Source organism: Neophocaena asiaeorientalis, unplaced genomic scaffold (assembly GCF_003031525.2).
Source record: "Neophocaena asiaeorientalis asiaeorientalis breed wild unplaced genomic scaffold, Neophocaena_asiaeorientalis_V1.1 scaffold24, whole genome shotgun sequence".
NCBI lineage: Eukaryota > Metazoa > Chordata > Mammalia > Artiodactyla > Phocoenidae > Neophocaena > Neophocaena asiaeorientalis.
In genome coordinates this window covers 5,489,007-5,517,000 of record NW_020185317.1, presented here as the reverse complement: position 1 = coordinate 5,517,000, position 27,994 = coordinate 5,489,007, and the positions used below count along the sequence as shown (strand labels likewise).

Genomic DNA, 27,994 nt, shown 5'->3' with positions numbered 1-27,994 from the left:
TTACATTTTCACTTCCCTTAAAAATGTTTGGCCATTTGCATTCTACTTTCATGATTTAACTAATTTACATTTTTGCCCATTTTTAAAAACAAGGTATTTATATTTTCTTTGTAAGACCTTTTTATTAAATGAGGATGTTACTTTCTTATCTTTCATATATATTGCACATTTTTGGATAATTTTTACTTGTCTTTTAATTTTATTCTATGGGCCTTTTTGCTGAAAGAAGTTAAAAATTCTATAGTCAAATCTGTCACTTTTCCTTTGTAATTTTGTCCTTTGTTCCATGCTTACTCTGAGATGAAAAGCAATTCACTTATATTTTCTCCTTGTACTTTGAAGACTTAAAACATTTTACAATTTAAATCCTGCTCAAATTTAGTGTCTGAGAAAAGTTTTTAAAGTATGAACAGGTAAAATAATGTGAGTCCTGAAGTCATATAGCTGGGTTCAAATCTGGCCTCACCATATGCTACATATTTGAGTAAATTACTTAACCTCTCTAAGTCACAGTTTTATTCTTTTTTGAGATAACAGTAATCCTACCACAGGGTTGATATAAGAATGAACAGCTATAAAACACAAAAAGCACTTAGCCTCGTGCCATTAGCTATCATCACAGCAGCATGAGAATACTCCAGGCAAAACAAATAACATGTATAAAAGCACAAAGGAATGAAACTAGTTTGTGCATTTAGGAAACTAGATGTGGTGTGGTAAAATGGCATGTCAAGTGTGAGAGGGCAGGATTGACAGATGCGAGGGGGAGAGAGGCTTTGAAAGCCATGCCCAGGAGCTTGCTCTTGATAGGACCCGGGAGCCAGTGAAAGCTTTTAAGCAAGCAACCTATTGAGAGGTGTGATGTAGAATCATCTCCGTGGCAGCAAAGTGGAAAGTGGACCAGATTTAGCTTGTAGAGGCATATTGATGTGTCACAAAAACAGTGGTCTCTTGTGCCACCCCCCTTCTCGCCCAATTCCTGCTCCCTAGGGGCAAATTCTTTGTGCATTCTAACTCTTCTGGTATCTGCTATCTCTTTACTTCCAAATATCAAACTGTTTCTTTTTTGTTTGTTTATTTTTTTAACTTTTTAATTTTATATTAGAGTATAGCTGATTATGTTCAAACTATTTCTTGATCTTTCCATCATAGAAATGAGACTAGATACAATTATTAGACTGATTAATAAACAATAATACAGGGGATGGACCAAAAAAATGAATCTGAGAGAGAAGACAGAATGGATCAGCTGGACTTGCTAGTGAGTGAAAGCCTGATAATGGGGTGGGGTGGGATGTGAAGGAGGCGTTGTCTCAGTCAGAGACCATAGAAGCAGGCCGGGAGCAGAAAGATGAGTTCCGCCAGGGAGATGCAAAGTTTTAAGCACCAATTCCTGGACTATGACAAGTTGAGTATCACCCCCAGGCCCCTGTCCTGGTGGTTCCCCACTGCCCTGAGGACCAAGACTTGACAACTCAGGAGGTTTGGGGAAATGTAGATAAGAAAACCTGCTAGCTAGAACATTAAAACAGAGCTTCCTAATTTCACACCACGGAATGAGTTATAGATATGTACATAGTGGTCTCCTCTGCCCTCCAAGGTGGAAGGGCCCAGTCCCTCCTGCGTGAGCAGCCTCCTCTGTTTGCCCCACTTGGGGTCCTGCAGACAAGATTATTTCCTAGGTGTGCCATGAAGTGAAAGGATGTGTGAAGGACTTTAGAAGGCCCGGTGTGCTCACAAACAACATCCAGCCTACTGGGTCACCGGCCAGACCCCTCCTGTTGAACACTCTGTTGCCCTTTAAAAATGTCTACCTATCCCCCCATCATCACCCATTCCTATCACTACCCACCCCATTCAAAGCCATCTTTAAGGTATACTGAATCCCACAGTTTAGAGGGTTGAAGCACTACCCACGGTATGTTTCCGGTCAAGGTGGCTCTAGGCCCACACCTTGTAAGTCAAGCTCCCAGGAGACACTGCTAGGGTTTGCAGCACAATCAGCACGCTTGACATTCCTATTAGAACAATGGGACCCGATTGCCACCGGCAGGAAGTCCATCGTCACAGCTGCCAACCCGTGTATCAAAACCATAATCCTCAAAAAAGAGTACGGAAGAATGGAGGAGGAAGATATTAAAAGCGAATTTGCGGGCGGCTACAAGAAGAAAACAGAAACAGTGGATGAGGTGACCTCGGAACCCTTTGCTTCCTGGCACTCCCCTCTGAATCATCACGCTCCACTTGCGACGCTGCAGACTCCGGGCTCCTGCAGGCAGGCGTGGGATGCCCACGTTCGCCCCGGGAGCCTCGAGGCGTCACCGCGCGTTTCCACGCAGTGGTCCGGGGGGAAACAAGAGGGCGGCGGCCTGGCGAGTGCTGCGGTCTGCGATCCCGGGAGAGCGTGGCCGCGCGCCGCACGGCTGCGCCTCGCCCTCCGATGACCACCGCCCTGCTCCCAGCCCCTCGCCCTCTGGTTGAGCCTGCGGCCAGACGCCCGGCGCCCCTCGGCTAGCCTCCTACGCCCGGCCACCTCCTCCTCCGCCTTTTCCTCCTCCTCCTCCCCCGCCTCTTCCGTTTTCTGGAGGGAAAGGCTGCAGCCTCCTTCTGGGCTCCGCATCCCGGCTTAGGTAATACGCTTTCCTCTTTACACCCCCCTCTCCTCGGCGCCACAGCCTCCCTTCCTGCTCGGATCCGGGTCCCCGGGCTGGGCGACCAGCACGCACCCATCGCCTCTCCGGAAGGTAGGTGAGTAAATCTGGGCCAGCAGGGCTCGTTGCCTCTCCGCCCGGCCTGTGATGACCTCTGTCCGCTGCAGCGAGGCTGCCACCCGGCCCGGCCCACATCGTTGCTGCAACCAGCCGGGCGGAGGAGCTCTCGAGTCCTGCGGCTCCCTGGGCTCCGCAGAAACGACCCGAAAGAAGTAGACGGTGGGAAGAAAGATTGGCAAACACTTTTTTTTTTTAAATTCGATCAGCATTTTTAGGTCGAAGAAGCTGATCTGACAGTTGTCGAGAGCAGTGGCCCAGGTTCAAAGCGTAGATGGCATAGCTGTCAAGCGCCCCTTGGTTTTTGCTTTGAGAGATGCTTGTTAGTGTCCATTGCTGTTGGCTGCCACTAGTGACCTACTAGATGAGCGTAAAATAACATGAAGGGACTATATTTAGAAAAGTCTTTGCCTCCTTGCTTTTAATTCACTACATTTTGAAAGGCGGTCTGGTGAGACGTGCAGAGTTAGTTGGTGTGGCCAGAGTAGAGTAGTGGGGCTGGGGGATGCAGATATTTAACATGGGTTTGGCCGAATCGTGTATACCGTTAGACACGAAGAGCTTGAAAAAAATCCCTAGATTATTTAGTACATTCATGAAGAATACATATAAACAATCAAGGTGTGTACTTTGGAGATTTTCCGTTTTAAAGCAAATTTTAAGGCGTTGAATAAGCAGAAGTTTGCCCACTGTGTGAATGGCGTTCACTTCAAAAGAACAGTGGGTTAAGGCTGTGTGGATAGACCACTTGAGTGCATCCCACATGTTGAATAAAACATTTTTTGGCCGTTTTGCTGTGATTCCTAGCTTTGAAACCAAAGAAGTTGGTAAGGATCAGCCCTGCTCAGCCTGATAATAGTCTAATGATGAAAATAATCCACCGAACTACTATTGACTGATGAATTAGCTAAGTGACCTCATTTTTTACCTTTTAAAATAGGTTATAGAAGGGGGGAAAAGGGGCAATAGAAGAGTTCATTTTTTCAAGGCAGATATTTGTTTGCATTCTTATTTAGAATCTATTTTTAAGCTTTTGTGGATTTTTATACTATTGCAGTTAGTTCTTAGTCATGAAGAAAATTATGTAAAAGGCATAAAGTTATATTTTACTTTTTCATAGAGAAAGCTACCGTTTCTTTTCAAGTTATTGGACTAAATCACCACCTGGTTGGAAACTGCAGCTTGGACTCATGCCATTTGATGTGGAATATCTTATTAGAGATTTAAATTATAGCTATACTTGTGGTAGTTCTGAAAAAAAATGATCATGTCTTATTTGACATATAAGGCCTGTGAAACAAAAGTTATAAAGTTATTCATTGTATATTTACTTCTGCTTTTTTTTGGGGCTGCATTGGGTCTTCGTTGCTGTGCACGGGCTTTTCTCTAGTTGTGGCGAGCAGGGGCTACTCTTCGTTGCGGTGCACTGGCTTCTCATTGTGGTGGCTTCTCTTGTTGCGGAGCACGGGCTCTGGGCGTGCGGGCTTCAGTAGTTGTGGCTCGTGGGCTCAGCAGTTGTGGCTCAAGGGCTCTAGTGCGCAGGCTCAGTAGTTGTGGTGCACGGGCTTAGTTGCTCCGCAGTGTGTGGGATCTTCCCAGACCAGGGCTCAAACCCATGTATGTCCCCTGCATTGGCAGGCGGATTCTCAACCACTGCGCCATCAGGGAAGCCCAGCAAACATTTTTACATGTTCAGTCTCTTTTTTGTGGTAGGCAATCTTAATTCAAGTCCTTTAATGTTATAAGAGCATTTTATTAATGGATTTTTAGTGCAGATTACTGTGATAGTAATCTACAGCAAAATATTGTGCCTGGTCATTTCTCTTTCATGTAACAGACTTATTTGTTACTTTTTCTGTGTTCCTAATCAGGGAAGACCAGAATGCAAATTTCAGTAACTTATGTATAACTTTTATTAAAATGACCCAACACCATCTAAAAAAGAAAAAACTTTATTTCAGCATTAAATGTGGTCAATTATATACAAAAACAAATTGACAAAATAAAGTATTAATCTATAAAATAATTCATTAAGATGAATTACCACAATGGAAAGTATCAGTTTCTTTCTCTCTCCATTCCTGTTTTTTCTCTTTTCTTTTGCTTTGCTTTTCTTTTGTTTTAGGGGTGGAGAAGGGTTGTTTTGCTTTCTTGTTTTTATTTTTAATCAACTAAATGTTAAAAAATTTTTAATTTAATTATCCAAGTTTCAATTAATGTAAATATTTACTACCTTTTTAAATAGGTACTTAAATTTGTTTTCTTTACAGAGTGATGATGGTTAGGTTTCCCTTGATGCAAATGAGAGTTGTAACAAATTGCACAGGATTAAATTCAAATGACCAAAGGAAAATGTTATTTAATATTGCTTAAGGTAATCCTAATGTACTTAAAAAGATTTTTTTTATCATCAGTAGTTTTAAAAATAGGATCTTATCTTCCAAGTTCTAGAAAACCCCTCTAGTTAATTCCTGAGAATTTGCAAGAATCACATATAACCACATATAATCCCAGTTTGATCTGGGAATCATGAAATGTCTGTTTTAAAAATTGGTTGATTGTAAGCTTCATGAATAGCAAAGAATGGGGGAAATAGAAATGAAAACTCAGATCAAAAAGGTAAATATTAAGTAGCTTAGACATTAATCTATGGTTGCAGCATTAGCAAGAATGCAAGAGCATTGAGTGTATTTGTATATTGAAGTGGCTTTAGTGAGCCATTTATATCGTTTTGGTACTTAGACCTTTTCAAGTAAAAGGTACTATAAATATTTTTCTATCACTTTATGGTCCTTTGAAGGCATATGTTACATTCAGTATTATGTATTGTTGTAGTCAACATTTGTCAATATCTGTTAAAAATAAACATTTACCTCTACAAAATGGAAGTAGAATGATAAGAGATATGCTGCCATAATCCCAGCCTGCCAAAATGATACACAGTGTGATCACTGACCTTTACTTTCTTGCTATAATATTCAGAGAATATATTTTAGGTCATGTAATTTATCACTGCAGAAATAAATAATAATAACCATCTTCTAAGAAGTTCTGTAAAGAACTCGTTTGAATCATGTTTCCTAACAGTTATCATCCTAAAATTTGCATAATGAATAATCCCTTACAGATTAATTTTAGTGCAAGAAAATCCTTTTAAACATGTTTATCTCTAATGGCATGAAAATCAGTCAATTAAGTTACAGAACTCCCACTGTGTATCATGAGGAGATGGAAAAATTGTGTATCCTGCTCCCAGGGAACCTACAGCCTATTAGAGAGAGAACAATGGTGCCCCAAGGGCGGGCATGGGGGGGTGGGGCTTAGGCCTTCCTAATAATGTTCATTAACCCAAACTGCTGTAGCCTATAAACACACACTAAGTATAAAAACCAGCGTGATTGCAGTGCAAAATCAACTACAAGGCAAAGCGCCTGGTGCCCTCTTTCAACTTAATTTTCATGACCCCGCCCCAACTTTTTTTTTCATTCAACCAACAAATTAGGTAGATGATAAACATCAAAAGCCTTAAAAATGTACATTTTTTTGAACCTGTAATTTTATTTGTATTTTACCCTTTAAAAAATTGTAGTAAAAAATATATATATGACATAAAATTTACCATTTTGACCATTTCCAAGTGTGCAATTCGCTTGCATTAAGTACGTTACCGTTGTTATGCAACCATCACCACTATCCATCTCCAGAGCTTTTTTATCATCCCAAACTGAAACTCTGGATCCTTTAAACAATATCTCCCCATAACCTCCTCCCAGCCCTGGTAACCACCGTCCTACCTTCTGTCTCTATGAATTTGACTATTCTGAGTACCCCATATAAGTGGAATTATACAATATTTGTTCTTTTAAGTCTGGCTTCTTTCACTTAGCATAATGTTTCCAAGGTTGATCCATGTTGAGGCATGTACCGGAATCTCATTCCTTTTTAAGGCTGAATAATAGTCCCCAACCTCTTTTTTTCTTTTTTTTTTTTTTTTTCCGGTTCGCGGGCCTCTGACCGTCGTGGCCTCTCCCATTGCAGAGCACAGTCTCTGGACGTGCAGGCTCAACGGCCATGGCTGACGGGCCCAGCCGCTCTGCGGCATGTGGGATCCTCCCGGACTGGGGCACGAACCCTTGTCCCCTGCATGGGCAGGTGAACTCTCAACCACTGCACCACCAGGGAAGCCCCCCAACCTCTTTTATATGGAAAGTGGATATAAAAAAATAGAGAAGTTTTGAACTGGGACAGACCATAGAAATCATTCCCTCCAACCTCTCTGTCCCTTCTTTCTTTTCCTTTTTTATGTTTACAGAAATGAGGAAAACAAGTCCCTGAGAGCTTACACTTGTGGCCAGGGTTTTACACCTGGTTGGTTAAAGGCCAAGCAGAGCCTAAGAACCAGCTCCCCTGTGGCCTAAACAAGGCTCTTTCTACCACACACCCACGGTGGCCCACGTAGACCATAAAAGGCAAGTGTTAAATGAGTTGGTACGGAAAGTAAGTGTTGCAAAAGTTCAAAAGAAAAGAAAAAATGACTGAAAAACGTTACATGCAAAAGGAAACATTCAAAATGGATTTGAAGATTAATACAATTAACGATAACATTAACAATTATCAAAGCTGTAAATAATATTCTGCTGGAAAAGTTTCTACAAGCCATACATCTTTCTTTTTGCCTTGAATTAGGCATTAAATTTGTATTTTAAAAATATTTATTCTTTCCCACAGTTAAGATAGCTCCACCGAATCTTCTTCCATTTTTTTATATTCTATGTGATTTCAGGTTTCATTTGTGACACCTCGGTTGTATGCTAAAAAATATCTCTTAGCATATAAAAGTTTAAGCATATAGTTGGAAGACAGCAGATAGAAAAGAGTTTCTATTTAGTGAAAGTGTTTCTCACTCCCGAGAAGAGGAGAAAAAAGGGCCACTAACAAATTTAAAAGTATTTCTAAATGGAATATTTTTTCATACTTTTCAAATGCATTCTGGGAAGACATTGAAATGTATACTTTAGGCAAGTATTATGCTAATGTGGAATACTTATTATGTAGGTCAACTTGCATTTTTTTTCCAGCATTTAATTTTTGTTACAAAAAAGACAATATAGCTGACACTTAGCCGACCAAGGCCATTATTCTTAGTTGCAGTAGCTATAGCTTTCCCTGTTCTGCTCCTGAATAGCTAGTGAGACAGAGCTGACTGTTGCACCTGGTGTTCCCTTAAATTGTCAAATAAAAATTAGATGAGTGACGTTGCCTGTCCTCAACCCAGATTTACTGGATCAATATCTCCAGGGGAAAAGTCTAAAAATCTGTATTTTTAATGAGTGTTTCAATTGATTCTTGATCTTACTAATTTGGGAGACACTACTTTAGCACAAGCTCCCATTTACAAGCTACCAGAACAATATTTGAGGATAGAGGACTTCTTTGTGGTCTATTGCTTTGAGCAGCAGCAGTGAGCAAAAATGTGGGCTAAGGTGGTACAACAGTAGCCTTACTAGGGTGAGGTAGACTGATCAGCTTAGAAATGGGCATGTTATGTCAACACTGTTTGAAGAATGGGAAGAAGGGAGGGAGAAGTGTGAAGGTTAAATAGATGGATTTACATATCCCATATTTAATGTGTTCTCTAACAAAACCAAATTAAACTTACCATTTTTGGCTATTTAATCAACAAAATTAATCAAGATAGGTCACCTCCAGATGTCAGAGCATAATATCAGATTCCAATTTGGTGCTCAAAAATGTGGTTCAGTTGCTAGTCATCCAGATACAGCTTTGGTTTTTTTTGTAAATGAATGTAGAATATATGTAGACTTTGATATAAATAAATATGGGCCCACGTGCCTAATGGCACCTGGGTAATGCTGATAAAATACACGTATAATAAACAATATGACAAAGATGAATTCTATATTTACAAACTAAGAGAAAATTCATAAGCCAACATTTATTGAACACCCCTGAGGTATGCGCTAAGAGTCATAAGAAACCATGCACGTTTAAATCTCCTGCCAGACAAGGGCATAGATAAGCAAACCAATGTACAGTGTGTTGGAGAGCTGGGATAGAGATTTGTCCTGCCTCCGTTCTCCTATGGTCCAGGTAACCAAGATGGAGGGTCAGGCATGGCTCCTGGAGGAGCCAACTCTCTCTCCACACACACAGCCTTTAAAAAACTTTCTATCTAAATAGAAATACATACAGAAAAGTATGCAAGTCCTAAGGGTGTAGCTTGATGAATGTACACAAAGTCAACCCACCCATGTAACCATCACTCAGATCTAGAACATTCCCAGTGCCTAAAAGCCCCATCATTTACCCCCATCAATAATCCCTCCTTCTCCAAGGGTAACCACCACTGCAACTTCTAACACCATAAGTTAGTTTTGCCTTTTTTTGAACTTCAACTAAATTAAATTGCTCCACGTATATTTTTTGTGTCTGACTTGTTTCACTCAACAGTATGTTTTTGTGAGATGCATCCGCGTTGCTGCCTATAGCAATAATTCATTAATTTTCACTGCTGTATAGTATTTTCTTTTGCAAGTATGCCACAGTTTATTTCATTTTAGTGTTGATGGTCACTTGGGTTATTTCTAGTGTGAGGTTACTGCAACAAATTATGCTGATCATAAATAATCTTGTACATGTCTTTTAATGTATATGTGCAGGAATTTCTGTTGAGTACAAGGCTATAAGAGAAATTGCTAGGTCATAGGTTATGCTTATATTCAACAAATTATAAACAATTTTCCAACAGGGTTGTACTAATTTCATTCACACCAGCAGTATGAGTCTCATTGCTCTACATCCTCATCAAACCTTGACATATTCAATCTTTACTTTTAGCTATTCGGTTGGACATGCAGTGATACCCTGTTGCAACTTTTAAGTTGCATTTTCCTGATTATTAACAAGTTACACTGTCTTTCCATATATTTATTGGCCATTTGAACATCTTCTTTTATGAAGTATCTGTTCAAGTTTCTTGCCCTTGAACTGATTCTGAGAAGGTGAGTAGACATTAGGCATAAGGCAGGAGGAAGGGCATGTCAGCCAGAGGGAACAGCATGTGCAAATTAATGATCTGCCCAGAGCATGGGAGTAAATGGACAGATGGTGGGAAATCAGCCACTAAAATGCTAAACTTAATCAGAGACTATGAAGTGATGACAGCAACATCGCAGAGATCAAAGTGAAACAGCACTAAGGAAGTACAGGCAGTCCCATGCCGTACTACTTAGTGGATTCTGAGAAATGTGTGATGATCAAATATCTGAAAGTTGAGCAAAGCTCATACACTGGAAGGACAATTCAGTTTCCAATGACCTAAAAGGTAGTGTTTGTAAATGCCTGTTAATGCTTGTGGTACAGTTTTCCTTCTGGCCTAGGTAACCAAGTGGGTAGATGAGTGTCTCCTAGGGATGTCAGGGGAGGCTATTGTTAGCAAGTTGCACTTTAGCCATCGTTGGTTACTCCAGTTGAGCCCATTACATACTTTGTGTGGGCCCACTTCTGTTCCCCATCCTTTCTGGCAGCTTCCATTCTTTAAACTACTCCCTAAAGCAGCCCTAACCTGGAAGGGGAAGAGGAACAAGGTCTCTGTTTTGCCTACAATAGCAATGTGAGCTAATTTAGAGCCTTGGCCAGCCCCGCAGCATGTGCCCACCTAGGGAGAGTCCTGGCCAGCTGCACCCCTTTGAGAGAGGTCACCAAAAACACTTCTTGTAAAGCACCCAGGTGTTTCATGGAAGTGGGACCCCAACAGCAATAGCAGTCAGGCAGGGCCACCACACAGTAATTTCAAATTGCCAGTCTTCAGAGGATGAGTGACAGACTGAATTCAGTTTATGAATTGTGAGGATAGGGTGGAGTCATTGTCTAATGGGCAAAAATGTGGGCTCTGTAAAAGTAGTAGGTTATCTGCAGGAAGAAACGAATGTCAACAGAAATGCTTTGACCTACTATGCCTATTCATTAGTGAGCAGTTCTGTTTTGTTGAGGGCCCTTATCTATGTTGTCACATTTCTGTCACCGTGAGCAACATAAGGGCATGGCCAGGTTCTGGTACAAGCAGGCTCATCACACAAAAACAGACACCCTTGGCTCTAGAATCTCCACAAATTTCCCGACAAAATATCCCCCTTGACGGAATAGTGACCCTCCTGAGCCATCTGTAGATGGTCTACCATGAAGCCAGAGTAGTCTTCAGCCTCCGGGAGCCAAAGTTTCCACCCAGACACCCAGAAACTGAAGCAATCAGATCTGGCCTGCATAAAGGAACTTTTTTCTGGGTCATTCAAAGAATTACAAGTAGTTTCCAGCCTTTTAGATTTAATGGAGTAGTAAATTTTCAGAAAAGATTTCAGTGACCCCTATAAAGTTGCCAACTTCTTATTTTTCAAGTAAGGACTGTGATTGTGGGTTCTGTGAAGTTGTATTTAATAGTCATAGCTGTCATTTGTCATCTACTATACGCAAGGCTCTGTGCTTGGTACTTTTCCAGAAATACCTCTTTTGATCTTCACAATGTCCCTGCAAGATTTGTATTATCTTCATATTACAGATGAAGAGAGAGGCTCAGAGAGGGTAGGTAAATTATCAGACGCCACACAGCTAGTTGATGGCAGAGCCCTGGTTTTCAACCCAGGTCTATCTGATTCCGAAGCCTATGTCTTTCCCATTTTACTGTTTATCACGTCTGAAATATGTGTATATTATTCAGATATGATTTTTAATATCTGGTGTTCTGATGAGATGATCAGAAATTAAAATTGAGTTTTGTCTTTGTAGAGAGATTTGGGCTTCCAGGAAAAGTCTTAAAAGCTTTTTTTTTCTAATTGGCCTACTTCAGTTTACTCAGTGTTTCTCTAATAGATGTGAAAATTCCCTAAAAGCTAAAGAGACTGTTTCTATCTGACGCTGTGACACGATCTTATGTAAACATGTAGATATACATTTGGTCTGAGATGGTGAGGAATGTAACTTCTTTAAACCTGTTCTGCTCAAATGTGACTTGAAATGGGTTGTCACAAAATAAGGCTTATAAGAGTATTTCAATGTTCACTGATCATGAATGATTTGGCTGTTAAAGTGAGTAGCTCCTAGTGGGAAAGATTGTCTTACAGAATTAAACTTATTGACCATATAAACAGGAAAGAGAACCCTACCCCAGTTCCCTGTTTGGCCAGAAAAAAAGAAGACAAAGGAATAGATTGGGTTGGCATTTGCTAAGATTAGCAAGGTCTCTTTGGGCTAAATTGTATTCTCTCTAAATTTGTACGTTGAAGCCCTAACTCTCCAGTACCTCATAATGTGACTGTATTTGGAGATAAGGCCTTTAACTTAACTCAGTTCGAGGTTAAGTGAGGTCATATGGGTGGGCCCTAATCCAATCTGAATGGAGTCTTTATAAAAGAGGGAGAGACTCCCACGGATGCTCGTCCACAGAGGAAAGTCTGTCTGCAAGCCAAGGAGAAACCAACCCTGCTGACACCTTGGTCTTGGACTTCCAGTCTGCAGAACTGTGAGAAAATAAATTTGTTGTTTAAGCCACCCAGACTGTGGCACTTAGTTATGGCAGCCCTAGCAAACAAATACAAGAGGAATTAGGTATTCGGCATGAGCTGACCCCCACCCCGCCCCTCATGCCAAGACAGCCAGTTAAGAGAGATATCAGTAGAACATAGATGAGCTTTTATTATCCAGCAAAGATGGTTTACACTGAGACTGAGGATCAGCTAGGGGAAAGGTTTTCCTGAGAGCAGAAGGAAAGTGAGTATCAAATAGTGATTTTTTAATAATCAAACTACTGACAGCTATCAGGGAGGTGTGTGTGTTTCTCTCCTTTTTGCTATATAATATACCTTATAATAATAATATTCTTGTGATTATTTATCCAGTGATTGCTCATTTCTTCCCTTAGTTAACATCTAACAATTTATGAAAGGATTTTATTGGCTAGAGCACTGGCTAACAGTGTGCTCTAGTCAATAAAACTGGGTTTCTGCTGTTTCACCTGGGCTTGAATCTTGTCCCAGCCACTTCCTAGCTGTGTGGTTTTGGGCAAATTATTTACCCTCCTGTGTCTCAGTTTCTTTATCAGTAAAATAGAGGTAATAGTACCTTCTCCGTAGGGTTGTGTGAGAATTAAACGAATTAACATATGTAAAAACATATGTAAAGTGCTTGGAAGGATGCCTGCCATATAGTAAGTACCTAATAAATGTTAGCGATTATTATTTTAACTTGGGCTTTTTCTCTGCATATGAATAACTGTTAGCACATGGTTTCACCAAGATATCTGAACACCAGGTGCCAGCCCCCCTGAAATTACCAGCATAGTATTAAAGATGAATGAACAGCCTAAAGAACAGTAGCTATTAAATCTCAGTGTTTAGCATCATCTATGAGGCTGACAAAACTACAGATTCCTGGACCCTGTCCCCAGCGATTCTGATTCACTAAGTTGGGATGGAGCCCCAGAAATCTGTCTTTTTAATAGGCGCCTCAGGTAATTCTAACACGTGGTTGCCAGAATACCTATTAAATACTAATCCAAAGGAATTTCTTCTATATTCAAAGCTATTAAATTATGGTAAATGTCATAACTTACTAATCATGAATCTATAATAATTTTCATTTAAAGTATTTGAAATGTTTAAATAAAGCCAACTTAGGTCAATAACGCATATATAAATTTTTTTAAAATTTTATTTATTTATATTTATTTATTATTATTTTTGGCTGTGTTGGATCTTCACTGCTGTGCACGGCTTTCTCTAGTTGCAGCGAGCGTGGGCTTCTCATTGCTGTGGCTTCTCTCGTCGCGGAGCACGGGCTCTAGAGCACACGGGCTTCAGTAGATGTGGTGCATGGGCTCTAGAGTGCAGGCTCAGTAGTTGTGGCTCACAGGCTTAGTTGCTCCCCCGCATGTGGGATCGTCCCGGACCAGGGCTCGAACCCGTGTCCCCTGCATTGGCAGGTGGATTCTTAACCACTGTGCCACCAGGGAAGCCCAATAACGCATATATAAACTTGCTTTCAAAAATCATCTGAATGATAATTTCCATGAGTGTTAATACAAGCTATTAATAAACTCGAAGAAATTCTGTATTGGATGTAGCCCTCAGTTTCTCTCAAGTTGAGTCCTTCAAAGTGAGGGCAAATTGTCCATTATGCCCTTGAGTGTTGTGGCCTGGCTGAGTGAATTGAATTGAGGACAGATGGAGAAAGAGATACGGAAGTAGCTTACAGAGAGAAGCACAGAGGACCGTGGCTCATTCATTTGGAGGAAATAGTCCATTCAGCCAGAAAGTAGCAGGCTAGCTATGCAAATTAGTTAGAAAGTCTTGCATGTACATGTTGATAGCTGTGAGAGACTTTTTTTTTAGGGGGTTAGGACCCTGGAGCTAAAGAAGTTCTGGGTTCTGTAGGATGGCTGGAGAAAGCCTAGTCCTAAGCTGAAACTGCGTGTTCAACCTGGAGCTTGACAAGACACCGTAGTGTTTTCTAGGTTCAGAATAAAAGGTGATTAAGGTTGAGTGCTGGGATAACTTTGGAACTGAAAAATCTAATTTACTGTGTTATGATGAATTCTTAAAATCTGTTCACCTGTTAATTACAGGACTAAAGTTTAGAGCTGCTATTTTTTCCCCCATTGGTCAAGTTGCTGTGCTCAGGTGAAGTGAGAATGGTCATTATTGAGGAAATAAAGGTCAGGTTCAAAGGTGAGAAACTCCAGATCTCTGTGCAGCTGTATAGAAACTTATCAGGACTAAGTTGGTGAGTTTTCCGTGTGAGAAGGGTGGTAGTGGTGCCTGGAGATTGTAGCCTGTGTGAGTAACTCACCTGAGTGTTCTGAGGGCGTCATAGGGAGAGATTCTTGGTTATCCAATGGTGTGGTGGTACGGTGTTACTTTTACCAAAAAAAAAAAAAAAAACTGACTTTAACAAAGTTGAGTAAAATAGACAATACTGGTATTGTTAATTTAGAAAGTTTTCAAACTGGACTCCTTAAAATCTTCATGGTGCTTTTAAGATAAAAAGCTGCTTAGGTACTGTTAGTTCATTGATTCTTTTTCCTTTACTTGCAATAACCTCATAACATGTACCAAGATATCAAAATAATCAAAGTTATTGAATTTATACACTTGGAGCTTCTGTATTCTACTGATATGTATGTATCCATGTGTGTATACATTATATATAACTTATAATTTAGAGCATACAGATACCATAAATTGTTTCTAAGTCAGTGCCTCAGCTGTATTAATATAACCATTTTTCTTGAGGTTTAAGTCAACCAAAGTGAATTTTTTTAACATATTATTCAATCCTTGGGGGAAAAAGGCATTTAGGTAGGCAGGTGTTTAATTTTTAACTCTATCATCTCTACTACCTGATATTTGTGTTGTCACTACAGTACCACTTTGTTTGGACAGTTATCTCCAGGAATTGGAATTCTTGTCCTTTGTGCTTAATTGTTCCAAGATATTTTAAAATATAATTTCTTATTAGAAAAGCAGTATATATTTATTGTATAATATTTGAAAATTATAGAAAAGCATAACGAAAAAAATCCTCCACAATTCTAGTACCCAGTGATAATTACCATTAAACGTCTGTTTATCATTAACACATCACCTACTAGGCTTTCAAGCTCTCTCTATATGTATAAACAGAGCGCATGTGTGTATATACATAAATTAGGAACATACTATGATACTATATATACATTTAATATTATAACATTAACATATCCCTATTAAATATTCTTCAAAAATATTATTTTAAGAACTACATTGTAGTCTATCTTACATTGCACCAATGTTTAAGATTATTTTTAACTTTTTGCTGCTGTCAATAATACTGATCCTTCTTCTGTGGAAATATTTTAACACAACTGTGACTTAACACAAAATAGGGCCAGACTGGAGTTACTGGCTAAAGGTAATAACATTTCTAAGGATCTTGATACATTTTTCTCAAATTGCCCTGTGGAAACCCACTTGTTTGCACGCCCATTAGCAGAGTATCAGCACCTGTTTCACCACATCTGCAAGAACGAAAATTAACTTTAAAACCAGTTTTGTCCATCTAATAGTGGAGTAGGATGTTTCATTGTTTTTATTCACTTTCCTTTTATTACTGTTGAGGTTGGACATATTTTCTTAGGGTGGTTGACCCATAATCTTAAGAAAATAGCATATATTTTTTAAAGCAGACCTGATTAAGACAAAACGGCTATGACAATTCACAATTAACTCCTTTGCATTGACATCTTCATTGTTGTACTAATTCTCAGCCTCCTAGAGTCCATTAAAGGAACTTCTTTTTTTATTTATTTTATTTTTTAGATCTATTTTATTTATTTATTACATCTTTATTGGAGTATAATTGCTTTACAATGGTATGTTAGTTTCTGCTTTATAACAAAGTGAATCAGTTATACATATACATATGTTCCCATAAAGAGCATGAGCTTCTGTGTGAGCCCTGCCAGTTAGTCTTGTGTAACCCTAAACAAGTTGCTTAACTTCTCTAAGCTTCAGTTTCCTTGACTGTAAAGCAGGGCTGATAATCCTCACAATAATTCTCACAATACTGAGATAGGAATTATTAAAGCATTCAGTAAAATGCAGCTACTATTGAAACTGAGAAATGTTTCTCTCCTAATTACCTGATAGGTATGTCAAGGTGTGGTAGCATGCCTCTTAGAGGCCAGAACTTTTCAAGTCCCAACAAGTTGCATGTTTGAATTCACTTTATTATTTAAACTTGCTAGAAGAGCAGCACAGCTAGTGGGACATTTTTAATAGAAAAAAAAAAAAGGTGATTGGGGTTGGGAGATCACCTGGATTGCTAGCTCAGTGTGACCCGAGTCCTGCAGGACACAAACATGCTTGCTGGTGTGCTTGGTACTTTAGAAAGTTGCCCCCAAACTGATGGGATAAACGGGCTTTCACTTCTTCCTTCTTCCTTTAGGGGAAAGGGTGAAAGAAAGAGCATTACTTTAATAATGTTGTTGCTAAGCTTGTGTGCTCATTCGAAGGTCATTACGTGAACTTGGCTTTTCCTTTAATTTAACATTGTGCTCGTGTATCCACCTGCCTATTGGTCTAGGGTTTTGTAAATATAATGTAGATTCTCATTCAAATTCTTTCACTGAGAATTCAGTTCTTTGCATAATGGATTTGAGACTATAAATCTTTTGATCTTTAAAAATAAGTTTCAATTTTTAGATGATATCTAGTCTTCCACCTGGAGGATGCGACTGTGATCTATAGTAGCTGTTCAGCCATGCTGACCGGTTGACTGCCAGATGGGTTGTTAGCAGTGCCGAGGCACCCTGACATCACTCTCTGAACTGCTTTCTCTTTCACATTCTTGTACTTTTCCAGCTGACGGCCTGGAGGGTGGGTGCCGATTCCACCAGACGCTGCAACTGAAAAGCCAGGTTCAGAAATGTCAGGTATCCTCCGGGAGCTGCTCTGTGTCTCTGAGAAAGCTGCCAACATTGCCCGGGCGTGCAGGCAACAGGAAGCCCTCTTCCAGCTGCTGATAGAAGAAAAGAAAGAGGGAGAAAAGAACAAGAAGTTTGCAGTTGATTTCAAGACCCTGGCTGATGTACTGGTACAGGAAGTTATAAAACAGAATATGGAGAACAAGGTAAGAAGGTCCCAGCCAATGTAATTGCAAAATATTTGCCCCTGTGGTTTTTCTCCTCTATAGAATAGCATCCTTTCTCCTCGCCACCCTTACCCCCATTATTAACACCTTGGATTCTAATAAACAACTTGGGTTTTTCCCCTTGTTTTGACTACAATATTACCAAAATGTGTGCTGCAGAAAAAAAATTTAAATACAGAAAAGTAAGAATCCTCTTAATCCTACCACTAGAGAAAACCACAGCTGTTTTGCTAAATATTGTTAGAATATTTTCCTTCTGTGTGTGTACATGGCACACACAATTTATTTCAAAAGAAATGAGAACATACTGTTTTATAACTTTTTTTAACTTGATACATTAAGTCCCACCTTTTGACATAATCACTTATCTAATGGTTGCCTTAGTTATGGGCTCATAGAGTCCTGGAGACTTAAAGTCTCCCTTTATTTGAGTAGGAAAACATTGTTTATAACTAACAATGATTGTAATTCTAGGTCTTTTAAGCTGACTGGGGAAAAGAAATTATATTCATAAGTAGTAATAACAAAACAATAACATTAGCAGACACTTATAAATGCTTACTATGAGCCAGGTACTGTTCTAAGGACTTTAAATATGTTAATTTAATCATAACAATTTTATGAGGTAAGAACAATTATTTCATTGTAATGGATGAGAAAAGGGAGACACAGAGAGGTTAAATAACTTGCCTAAGGTTGCACAGCAAGTGAATGGCAGGGCTGGTTTTTGAACCCAGGCTGACCGAGTCTGTGCTCTTTGCAATACTATATTGCCTTTTATATGGTAATCTAATAATTTCTTTTCTTTTAGGTTTGGGAGGATAGAATTTTATGTCGGAAAGCCCTACAAAATATTAGAATCATTTCTATAAAATTCTCAAAATATTAGGAATCATTTAGAATCATTTAAGTGAATTCTTGACCACAGGCAGGAAGAGAGAATAAATGACCCCTTGAAATTTCTACAAACTGTACTTTTTCATGTCCTATAATATCTGGCTCCAATAAACTAAAAAGGAAGCAAATTTATTTTTGTTACTGATCAAGAGCTGGGTGGAAGGGATGGTTGTGCAACTGGATTAGAAATGTATCAACGTTAAGTTCTGTGGCCTAATATTTGCCCCAGAGCATTATAACAAGTTCAGGCAGTTGTTCATTCATGAAGTATATGCCAGGACTTATGAACACATAAATGATACTCACTTTTGGCTTGTATAAAATAGTTTCATGACTCTCCTATACTGTAGCCTCAGAAAGGGTTTCTAGGCAGGTTGTGGGAGACTGGAGCTTCAGCCCTGGGTGAATTGATAAATCGGCTCAGTGCCAGCCCGTGTTGATTTGCATTGTTTTTTTTTTAAATTTAATTTAATTTATTTATTTTTGGCTGTGTTGGGTCTTCGTTGCTGTGCACGGGCTTTTTCTCTAGTTGCGGTGAGCGGAGGCTACTCTTCATTGCAGTGCGTGGGCTTCTCGTTGCAGTGGCTTCTCTTGTTGCGGAGCACAGGCTCTAGGCTCGAGGGCTTCAGTAGTTGTGGCACGTGGGCTCTAGAGCGCAGGCTCAGTAGTTGTGGCACACGGGCTTCATTGCTCCGAGACATGTGGCATCTTCCCGGACCAGGGCTCCTGAGGATCTTCCCAGACCAGGGCTCGAACCCATGTCCCCTGCACTGGCAGGCAGATTCTTAACCACTGCGCCACCAGGGAAGTCCCGACTTGCATTGTTCTTTAAAAGAGTTAAAAATAACAAGTAGTTGTGGGCATTATTAAAGCTACTGGCCATCTGTGAATAACTGAGCTCAAATATTTGAAGCATTTCCTTGCTTTTATTGCTTGAGAACCATACTCATATCATAATTCAGCACATATTTTGAGAGAAATTATCTTTACTGCAGAGAAAATCAGAAGCAAAATGTGTCTGAAAGCTTCCTGGTCATACAGAGATGAGAGAAAATTCCTATTTAGCTTTTTTTTTTTTAATTCTATATTGGCATATAAATTGTTGGCAAATAAAATGTTTCCCCTTTTTTGCTATATCACCTTCCTAGCCTGATGGCTATTGATACCTCCAGCAGGTACAGAAAACACACCTGAAAATGAAAACAAAATCAAATGTTATCCTCTGATACCTTCTATCCAGTCTCAAATAATCATCTAAGGTACTTGGTCAATAACATTAACTTGTATAAGCTACTTAGGTCCTGTTTAGGAGCAACAGTTAAAACATCTCCTTTGCAAACATTCTAGCTCTATGGCCCTTAACTAGAAGGATGAAGTTTCTAGAAGTACTTCTGCAGACTCAACAGAACATAAGGAAACCAGACTTCTACCATGATTTGGACTTTCTAAAGGGGCAAAGGAGCAGGAAAATATTAGAAAACTAAGTACTGAACCAAGCTGACTTCACTTTTCATACTTGTTATACTTGGATTGATTTCTGGAATTGTAAATTTCAGATCTAATTGTGCTATTTAATTTGAAGTATAAAATGAAAATCTGTTCAGAATTGAACATAAATGTGGGTTTTTTTTTTTCTTTATTGTTGTATTTTTGTCATACTCTGAATCATTCAGTTTCCAGGCTTGGGGAAAAAAATTTTTGGAGAAGAATCCAATGAGTTTACAAATGATTTGGGTAAGTATAAATGTCTTAATGTATTTTTATAACTTAATTATCATATGGTATTTTTATTTTCAACTTACATCATGAAGTAGATGGATGTTTGGAGGCCTTTCACATAAATACATAATTGAATGTTAAGCTTCATTCAGTGCTTCAGAATATCATGCCATTTACGATAGGGAGATGTGGCGTCTTAGGATTATGTAGCAAGTCCACATGTATCATTCTGGATATAAATCTGTAGCATTTGAATAACGTATGATTTAACCTTTGGGAAAGTTGCCTGGCCCTTTGGGAATCTGATGGAAGTTACAGATGCCCCCAGAAAGATGCACATCTACACAGTTTTGCAGGCAATTTCAAGTCCAAGTAAACCCATTTGTGGACCTCCTAGGGAGTCCTTAGACCTTAGCTGAGAATGTAGAGGAGGCCCTGTCCCTGAAATCACCTCATGGCTTCTCTGGTCTCAGAACCTCTGTAAAGGGAGTTGGACAACCAAAAAGGTTCCTTTTACCACCAAGTTTTATTTAATAAGTTTCCTGTGGACCAAATTCTCGTTTGATGGACCACCAGTTCCCTTGTGATAGAGAGGAAAATATCAAAATCGCTGATCCTTTTTAGAGAAACAAACTGTTTTTAGTTGTCTGGGTTTTTGTTTGTTTAATGGTAGAAGATTAAAATAGTGAACTTTAAACACTGATCATGTGACAAATAGTTAAACATCTAGAGGCATGTTTACAAAGAAAACTAATTTCTGGATTAACTCTGGAGAAAACTGTGTCTCCTTCATGGGCAGTGTGTTAAAATGTACTTAATTCTATGACACTCAGTAAGAAGAAGGAAAAATCTCATTTAAACTTAAGATTAAAAAACCCACCTGTACAGGAATAAAGACACAGTTGTAGAGAATGGACTTGAGGACATGGAGAGGGAGAAGGGTAAGCTGGGATGAAGTGAGAGAGTAGCATTGACATATATACACTACCAAATGTAAAATAGATAGCTAGTGGGAAGCAGCCGCATAGCACAGGGAGATCAGCTCGGTGCTTTGCGACCACCTAGGGGGTGGGATAGGGAGGGTGGGAGGGAGGCTTAAGAGGGAGGTGATATGAAGATATATGTATACACATAGCCGATTCACTTTGTTATACAGCAGAAATTAACACACCATTGTAAAGCAATTATACTCCAATAAGGATGTTAAAAAAAAACACATGTGACTAACCCGTAAGAAATCCTACACTTAAAATCCTGTTTGACTACTTCATAAACAGTTATTTTAATATTTCATTTATGTATCTAGAATTATAGGGGCAAAAAGGCATTCCATGTACATTTTCCTTAGAACTGAAGGAGAGAATGTGTTCAGCAGAGAACCATGGTGAAGGGGAGGGGCTGGTGGATGAGGTGAGGTGAGACAGTGGAAGTTCAAAGGAAGGAGTTTGGATTTTCCTCTGAGCATGATCGGTATTCAGTGGCAAATTTTAAGCAAAGGAGAAATGTGATATGATTTGCTGCCTTGAATGATCCCATGACTTTTACTGAGTCTAGTGTAAGTGCTCAGCAAGTGGCAGTGATTAGCATTATTATTCCCCAACTTTAACAGTCTCATTTAATTGAATTGAACTACATGTAATTGACTGTTTCTTGCTGTTTCAGAATCATCATTGTAATAGACTCACACTGTGCTTCCCAAACTCTAAGGATCACATGAATCACCTGGGGATCTTGTTAGAACTCAGTAGGTCTGGGATGGGGACTGCAGTTCTGAATTTCTAACAGTTCTCAGGTGATGCAAATGCTGCTGTTCTTGGAATGGCTAGGTTAGCTAGGAGTATTTGTCTGTATACCACAAAACCTCCAAAGTGCCATGTTTTCTTAATTTTTAAAAAATTTATATTCTGCATTGCTGTGACTTTCTGTTGCTCTTAACTTGCCTGTTTTTGCCAGCCTCTTTTCTTACTTTTGCGGGGGCTGGAAGCCAGATTAGGCAAGGGTCTAAGAAGTGTCTTTGAAGTGACGGTAAAGCACCTGGACTCGGTAACTTGGGATTTCGATTGCAGAAACAACTTTGCTTACATGCTGATTTCCAGTGGTTTCACAGAGAGCTATTCTATGTATGTCATTTAGAGTCCTACAGCTTTACCACATTTAAAGATTAATGTACTTCATCTTATGTTACTTTACTGAGCATAAACAATTTAGGGAGGTAGAAGCCCTTCTTTGTACTGATAAGAACTCCATTCTTTTCAATAACATATTCAAATGTGAATAGGGTGACCCACAGTATATTAAAAGGCAAAAGGCAAAAAATATAAAAGATTGGTTATCAAGGACTCAGGGTTCTTAACTGGTCCATGAGCTCCCTTAAACTAGATACAAAAAACTGTGTGCATGTGCCCATGTGGACATTTTTCTGGAGAGTAGGTCCTTTGACACCTGGAATTCATTCCTCACTGTTAGGTGCATGACTGACCACTGAGCAGCTATGACTTTATGAAGGCCACTGGGTGATTCTGGCAATCAGCCAGGTTAGGAAACACTGGTATGGCTGTATTGCCCTCATCTAGTCTGAGGTGCCCTCACAGCTTTTGTTTCTTCCCACCCCTCTGTTGTTCTTTCTCCCCTGAAACTTGAGATGTAATGGTCTTTAGTTTGTCTTTACTCTAGGGGAAAAGATTATCATGAGACTGTGTCCAACAGAGGAAGAAACAGTAGATCTTCTCAACAAAGTCCTTAATGGTAACAAGTTGGCATCTGAAGCGTTAGCCAAGGTTGTACATCAGGACGTTGTCTTTAGTGACCCAGCTCTGGATGCGATAGAGATCAACATTCCACAGGACACTTTGGGAGTTTGGGTGGATCCTATAGGTAAGTAGAGAGAGTGTTTGCTTTTGTTTATTTGCTTTCATTAATAATCCTCTTTTTTTTTTTCTTTGGTGGGGGGTTAGAAAAATAAAAATTGAGGGTATGGTTTAACTCTCCTAGGAGTTTTATTTTAAAAGTTTTGAATTTTTAAAATGATGAATGACTTTCACTGCCGTGGCCCGGGATCAATCCCTGGTCAGGGAACTGAGATCCCACAAGCCGTGCGGTGCAGCCAAAACAAAAAGAAACGAAGAGCTGAGGTGTGTGTTATATACATATATCTATCACATATATCTATAACATATGTGTGTGTGTACACACATACCCACACACACACAGGCACATATACAAAGCTGAATTAACTCATTTTTGAAAGACCTCAGGGGCCAGACTGCTAAATAAGAGAGAAGAATGAAGTGATAGCAGCTATAACTAACTGAGCACACGTGCCATTTTAGGAACATTCAGCACCAGCAGATTATTGCCATCTGGGAATGCTGTCCAGCTCATCAAATTTTTTAAAAAAAATCAAAATCCAGATTTTTATGTGCGATCTCACAATTTAACCGCTGGCTACTAATTCAGTTAAACAAGCAAACAATCAAAACCACTATACAGGCCAAGCAAAACACAGCTGAATGTGACTCTTAGCAGTCGGTTTGTGAGTCCTGTGTAAACCTCACCATGAATTTTGTGGTCATGATTATGGTAGAACCATAACGTGTAGCTCATTGTTTAAAAAGTGTAGGCCTCTCTCAATGATGCTATTAATATAATGCCCTAGGTATTAATCTTCGGAAGTCCCCCTTTTTCCCCTAACCTTCCTGGCATATACTACCCAGTACAACTACGACCAGTCAGGCTGAACAGGCAGATTCCTCCCACCCTCCCCATCCTACAAACACATTAATAATGATAGAAATGCCTTTAGTCATCAGAGAATTAGAGCATATTCAGCCTATGGATTGTATATGCAAGCTAAGAATGTTTTCCAGAATCTTTTATTGCCTGAAGGTAAATCAGCCTCAGTTAAGGTTTTTGAGGGACAGAAACCTTGTGTTCTTGTTCTATCCTGAATTGATTCTGTTAGCTAGCTCTCTGGATCATCCTTAACTGGGCATTAACTCATTAGATGTTGGCAGTCAGCTGCTGGCATGTACAGTCTTTTAAGAAGAAACCTAGCTACTTGGCTTCTTTTTCTCAGGACTCCCATCAATTTCTTCCTCTTGTACTACCATCATTGTCTCCTTCCTCCTAATTTGAGGGACAAAAACAAACAAAAAGGTAATCCCACCCCTGACAGATTCCTGGAAGGAGGCTTTCCCATCCACCTTGGACTTGTCCTCTGATTAGTAAGAGCTCTAAGGAAGCCCCTTGGTTATCCTGAGCTATTAGCTTTTAAATAATTTTGACATGTGATGGATATTTGAGTGCTTGTTATTTGCAAGGTGCTGTGCTAGCTGCCATAGGAACTATAGACGTGTCCTTTCTCTCCAAGACTATATAGTTGGGAAAATGAAACACAAGCAGCTTAAAAGTGAAGTACAAGAGGTCGAAAAATAATTCAATGTAAGTGGCACCCAAAGGTAGAAACTGATTGGTTACTATCTTGGTCAGTTTGGGCTGCTATAACAGGATACCATGGACAGGTAGCTTTTAAACAACAGAAATTTATTTCGCACAGTTCTAGAGGCTGGGAAGTCCAATCTCAAGGTGCCAGCATGATTAGGTGAGGTCCTTCTTCCTGATTCATAATTGGTACCTTTTCACTGTGTCCTCACATTCTGGAAGAGACTAAAGATCTCTCTGGAGCCTCTTTTGTAAGACACTAATTCCATTCATGAGGGTTCCACACTGAGGACTTAAGTACCTTCCAAAGGCCCCACTTACTAATACCATCAACTTTTGTGGGTAAGAATTTTGGGGGGACATAAACATTCAGACCATAGCAGTTACCAAATTAGAAGAGAGAAACGATATAGTACAGGGTTTGTAGATGTATTCATCATCGTCTTCTAAATAATCATTTCAAATAATCCTAACAAATGTTGCTTCATTTTTCAGATTCAACTTATCAGTATATAAAAGGTTCTGCTGACATTAAATCCAACCAAGGAATCTTCCCCAGTGGACTTCAGTGTGTCACTATTTTAATTGGTGTCTGTGACATACAGACAGGGGTGCCCCTGATGGGAGTCATCAACCAACCTTTTGTATCACAAGACCTAAACACCCTCAGGTAAAAGATGAAAATTTTTGGTATATTATGGTTTTTAGAATTTACAACCTCAGCTTTGCTTATTGTCAAGATGATCTCTCCGCGTGACATTCCCATGACTCAGTAGATTTGGTATTCCTACTAAAAATCTGCATGTTTGAATTAACGTTCTTTTTACTCTCAGCCCTGGGTCTCGCAGCAAAATGTGACAATGTTCTAATGAAAAGCTGAGTAGATACAGCCAGGGTTAGGACCTGGCTCTGGGGTGCTCTCCCGGTAGAACTGCCAGCATCACTTCCTTTTCTGCCTCCTCCCTCCTCAGGCTCCCCTGAACTCATGTGCAGGGCAGAGTTGCTCTGATCCATGGCCCATGCTTGCAGGGCTCCAGGGCATGGCAGAGGCCAAGAAGAAGCAGCTTTTCTCCTGTGATTTCAGTATTTTATTGAAATAGATAATATTATTTTCCACTTGTATAGAACTGCATATTTTTTTATAAATTTATTTGTTTTTTATTATTATTTTTTGGCTGCGTGGGTCTTCGTTGCTGCGCGCAGGCTTTCTCTGATTGCAGTGAGCGGGCTTCTCATTGCGGTGGCTTCTCTTGTTGTGGAGCATGGGCTCTAGGCATGCAGGCTTCGGTAGTTGCAGCACGCAGGCTCAGTAGTTGTGGCGCACAGGCTTAGTTGCTCCGCGGCATGTGGGATCTTCCTGGACCAGGGTTCAAACCCATGTCCCCTGCACTGGCAGGCACATTCTTAACCACTGCGCCACCAGGGAAGTCCTAGAACTACATATTTGTATTAAACTTTGACTTGCTTCAAGCAACTAAGAATTGTTTGTTCTTTAATAGGCATAAACTACACCTATGGAATTTTGATAGTTTTCTTCTAACCCTGCCTTCTTCCAAACTGAAAGTGTTTGTTGTCTTTAAAGGATTGTTAAGAAGTTAAAAATAAGTGGGACTGGATGCTGGCATAATCATGACCTAGAAATGGTTGACAGAGTAGTTAGTAGCATAGATCCTAGAGTGAGACTTCCTGGGTTTGAATGCAGATTCTATCACTGATTTACATTCTTACACTTACATTCTCTAAGCCTGTTTCCATCTCTGTAAATAAACTATCCAGCATATATAGTAAGTTAAACATTGAGAAATGATAGGTGCTATTTTTGTTGTTGCGAAAAATAATGAGTCCATCTTTCTTGGTGTTAAAACCAAAGTGGAGCTAGTGAATTAGAGAATGAAAAGGCGTTACCAACTGAAGAAAAACTTAAGGATTGTGAAAGATTTGCAGATTGAAAAGATTATTTATCTGTTCATCTTTCCCCCATTAAACTTCAAATGCCAAAAGTGGCAGTGAAACTTCGCGGGATTTCTGGCCTCCAGGAACAGAGCAAATATTTTAGCATTGTCCTAGATGGGTGTGATAATACAGAAAAACTGAAAGCCTTCCTAACCTGCAACAGCACAGGCAGCAACACGCACAGGGAGTAACTTTTTTTTTTTTGCGGTACGCGGGCCTCTCACTGCTGTGGCCTCTCCCGTTGCGGAGCACAGGCTCTGGACGCACAGGCTCAGCGGCCATGGCTCATGGGCCCAGCCGCTCCGCGGCATGTGGGATCTTTCTGGACCGGGGCACGAACCCATGTCCCCTGCATTGGCAGGCGGACTCTCAACCACCGCGCCACCAAGGAAGCCCGGGAGTAACTTTTAGAAATGAATTAGCTACTTGTTATCCATTTCTAAGCTTAAGGACCTTGAGACCCATTGTGTTATATATTTTTCATATCATCAAGTTGGGAAGCCATATGAGCAGTGAAAAACGAATGGGATAACCTGCGGCCACAAACTGAATGTTCTCTTCCACAGGTGGAAAGGACAGTGCTACTGGGGCCTTTCTTACATGGGGACCAATATCCATTCATTTCTGCCTCCCGTCTCTACAAGAAACAGCAGTGAAACGCAGAGCCAAGTGACCCAAAACCCCAGCTCTGAGGCAGAATGCTCCCACCCATTCTCAGCTGTCATTAGTACCAGTGAAAAGGAGACCATCAAGGCCGCACTGTCACGTGTGTGTGGAGAGCGCATATTCCGGGCAGCTGGGGCTGGTTACAAGAGCCTCTGTGTTGTCCTCGGCCTTGTTGACATTTACATCTTCTCAGAAGATACCACGTTCAAGTGGGACTCTTGTGCTGCCCACGCCATCCTCAGGGCCATGGGTGGGGGAATGGTGGACTTAAAAGAGTGCTTGGAAAGAAACCCCAACTCGGGGCTTGACTTGCCACAGTTGGTGTACCACGTGGGAAACAGAGGCGCTGCTGGAGTGGACCAGTGGGCCAACAAGGGAGGACTGATCGCTTACAGATCAAAGAAGCAGCTGGAGACATTCCTGAGCCTCCTCCTCCGACACCTTGCGCCTGTGGATGCACATACATAGACTAGCTCCATCCTCAGGGACTCGAAACCCAGCTGTGAACCTAGTTTCCACCTCTTTGTCTTTTGAAGACAGCTTTGTCCTATCGACAGTCAAAGTTCACCTTCCTCTTTTGAGGAGCATTTTTCCATTATGTGTTCGTAATGTTAATGTCAATAAATGACTGATATTCATGCTGCAGTTAAATGTGCGAGATTCTTAATAGTGGATTTTGTGCTATTAATGTTGCTTGAAACACTTCAATAAAATATTGAAGACAGGAAAAATTCCTGCTCAATTAGTAAACCTCTTCTAAACATCTAAGGGATAAGTTAATGTCACTGAAGTATTAGGGAGAGCCAAGAGGGGGTTGAGCTTAGTTTTGTTTCCCTTCTGGAGGAAAACTC

General features: G+C 40.1%; 1 protein-coding gene across 4 annotated transcripts; it reads left to right on the top strand.

The window, feature by feature from the left end:
• The first annotated feature begins 2,483 nt into the window (after positions 1-2,483).
• INPP1 (inositol polyphosphate-1-phosphatase) lies at positions 2,484-27,794 on the top strand. Of its 4 annotated transcripts, none has more exons than XM_024733680.1 (6): positions 2,484-2,630; positions 17,180-17,447; positions 20,039-20,099; positions 22,758-22,958; positions 25,020-25,194; positions 27,044-27,794. In XM_024733680.1, exons 2-6 carry the CDS (start codon positions 17,244-17,246, stop codon positions 27,609-27,611), a joined length of 1,209 nt encoding a protein of 402 aa, XP_024589448.1. In that variant the 5' UTR covers positions 2,484-2,630; positions 17,180-17,243; the 3' UTR covers positions 27,612-27,794. The 4 variants fall into 4 exon arrangements, with proteins under 4 accessions (XP_024589448.1, XP_024589447.1, XP_024589446.1 ...); XM_024733679.1 differs by having other exon boundaries at positions 2,584-2,748; XM_024733678.1 differs by having other exon boundaries at positions 2,614-2,744.
• The last annotated feature ends 200 nt before the right edge of the window (positions 27,795-27,994 follow it).

What these genes read in the sequence shown, in the direction of transcription:
- INPP1 (XM_024733680.1), top strand. Translation starts at nt 17,244, where the DNA reads ATGTCAGGTATCCTCCGGGAGCTGCTCTGTGTCTCTGAGAAAGCTGCC. An exon ending in AACAGAATATGGAGAACAAG is followed by an intron (nt 17,448 to 20,038) that starts GTAAGAAGGTCC and finishes TGAATCATTCAG; the next exon opens with TTTCCAGGCTTGGGGAAAAA. An exon ending in AGTTTGGGTGGATCCTATAG is followed by an intron (nt 22,959 to 25,019) that starts GTAAGTAGAGAG and finishes TTCATTTTTCAG; the next exon opens with ATTCAACTTATCAGTATATA.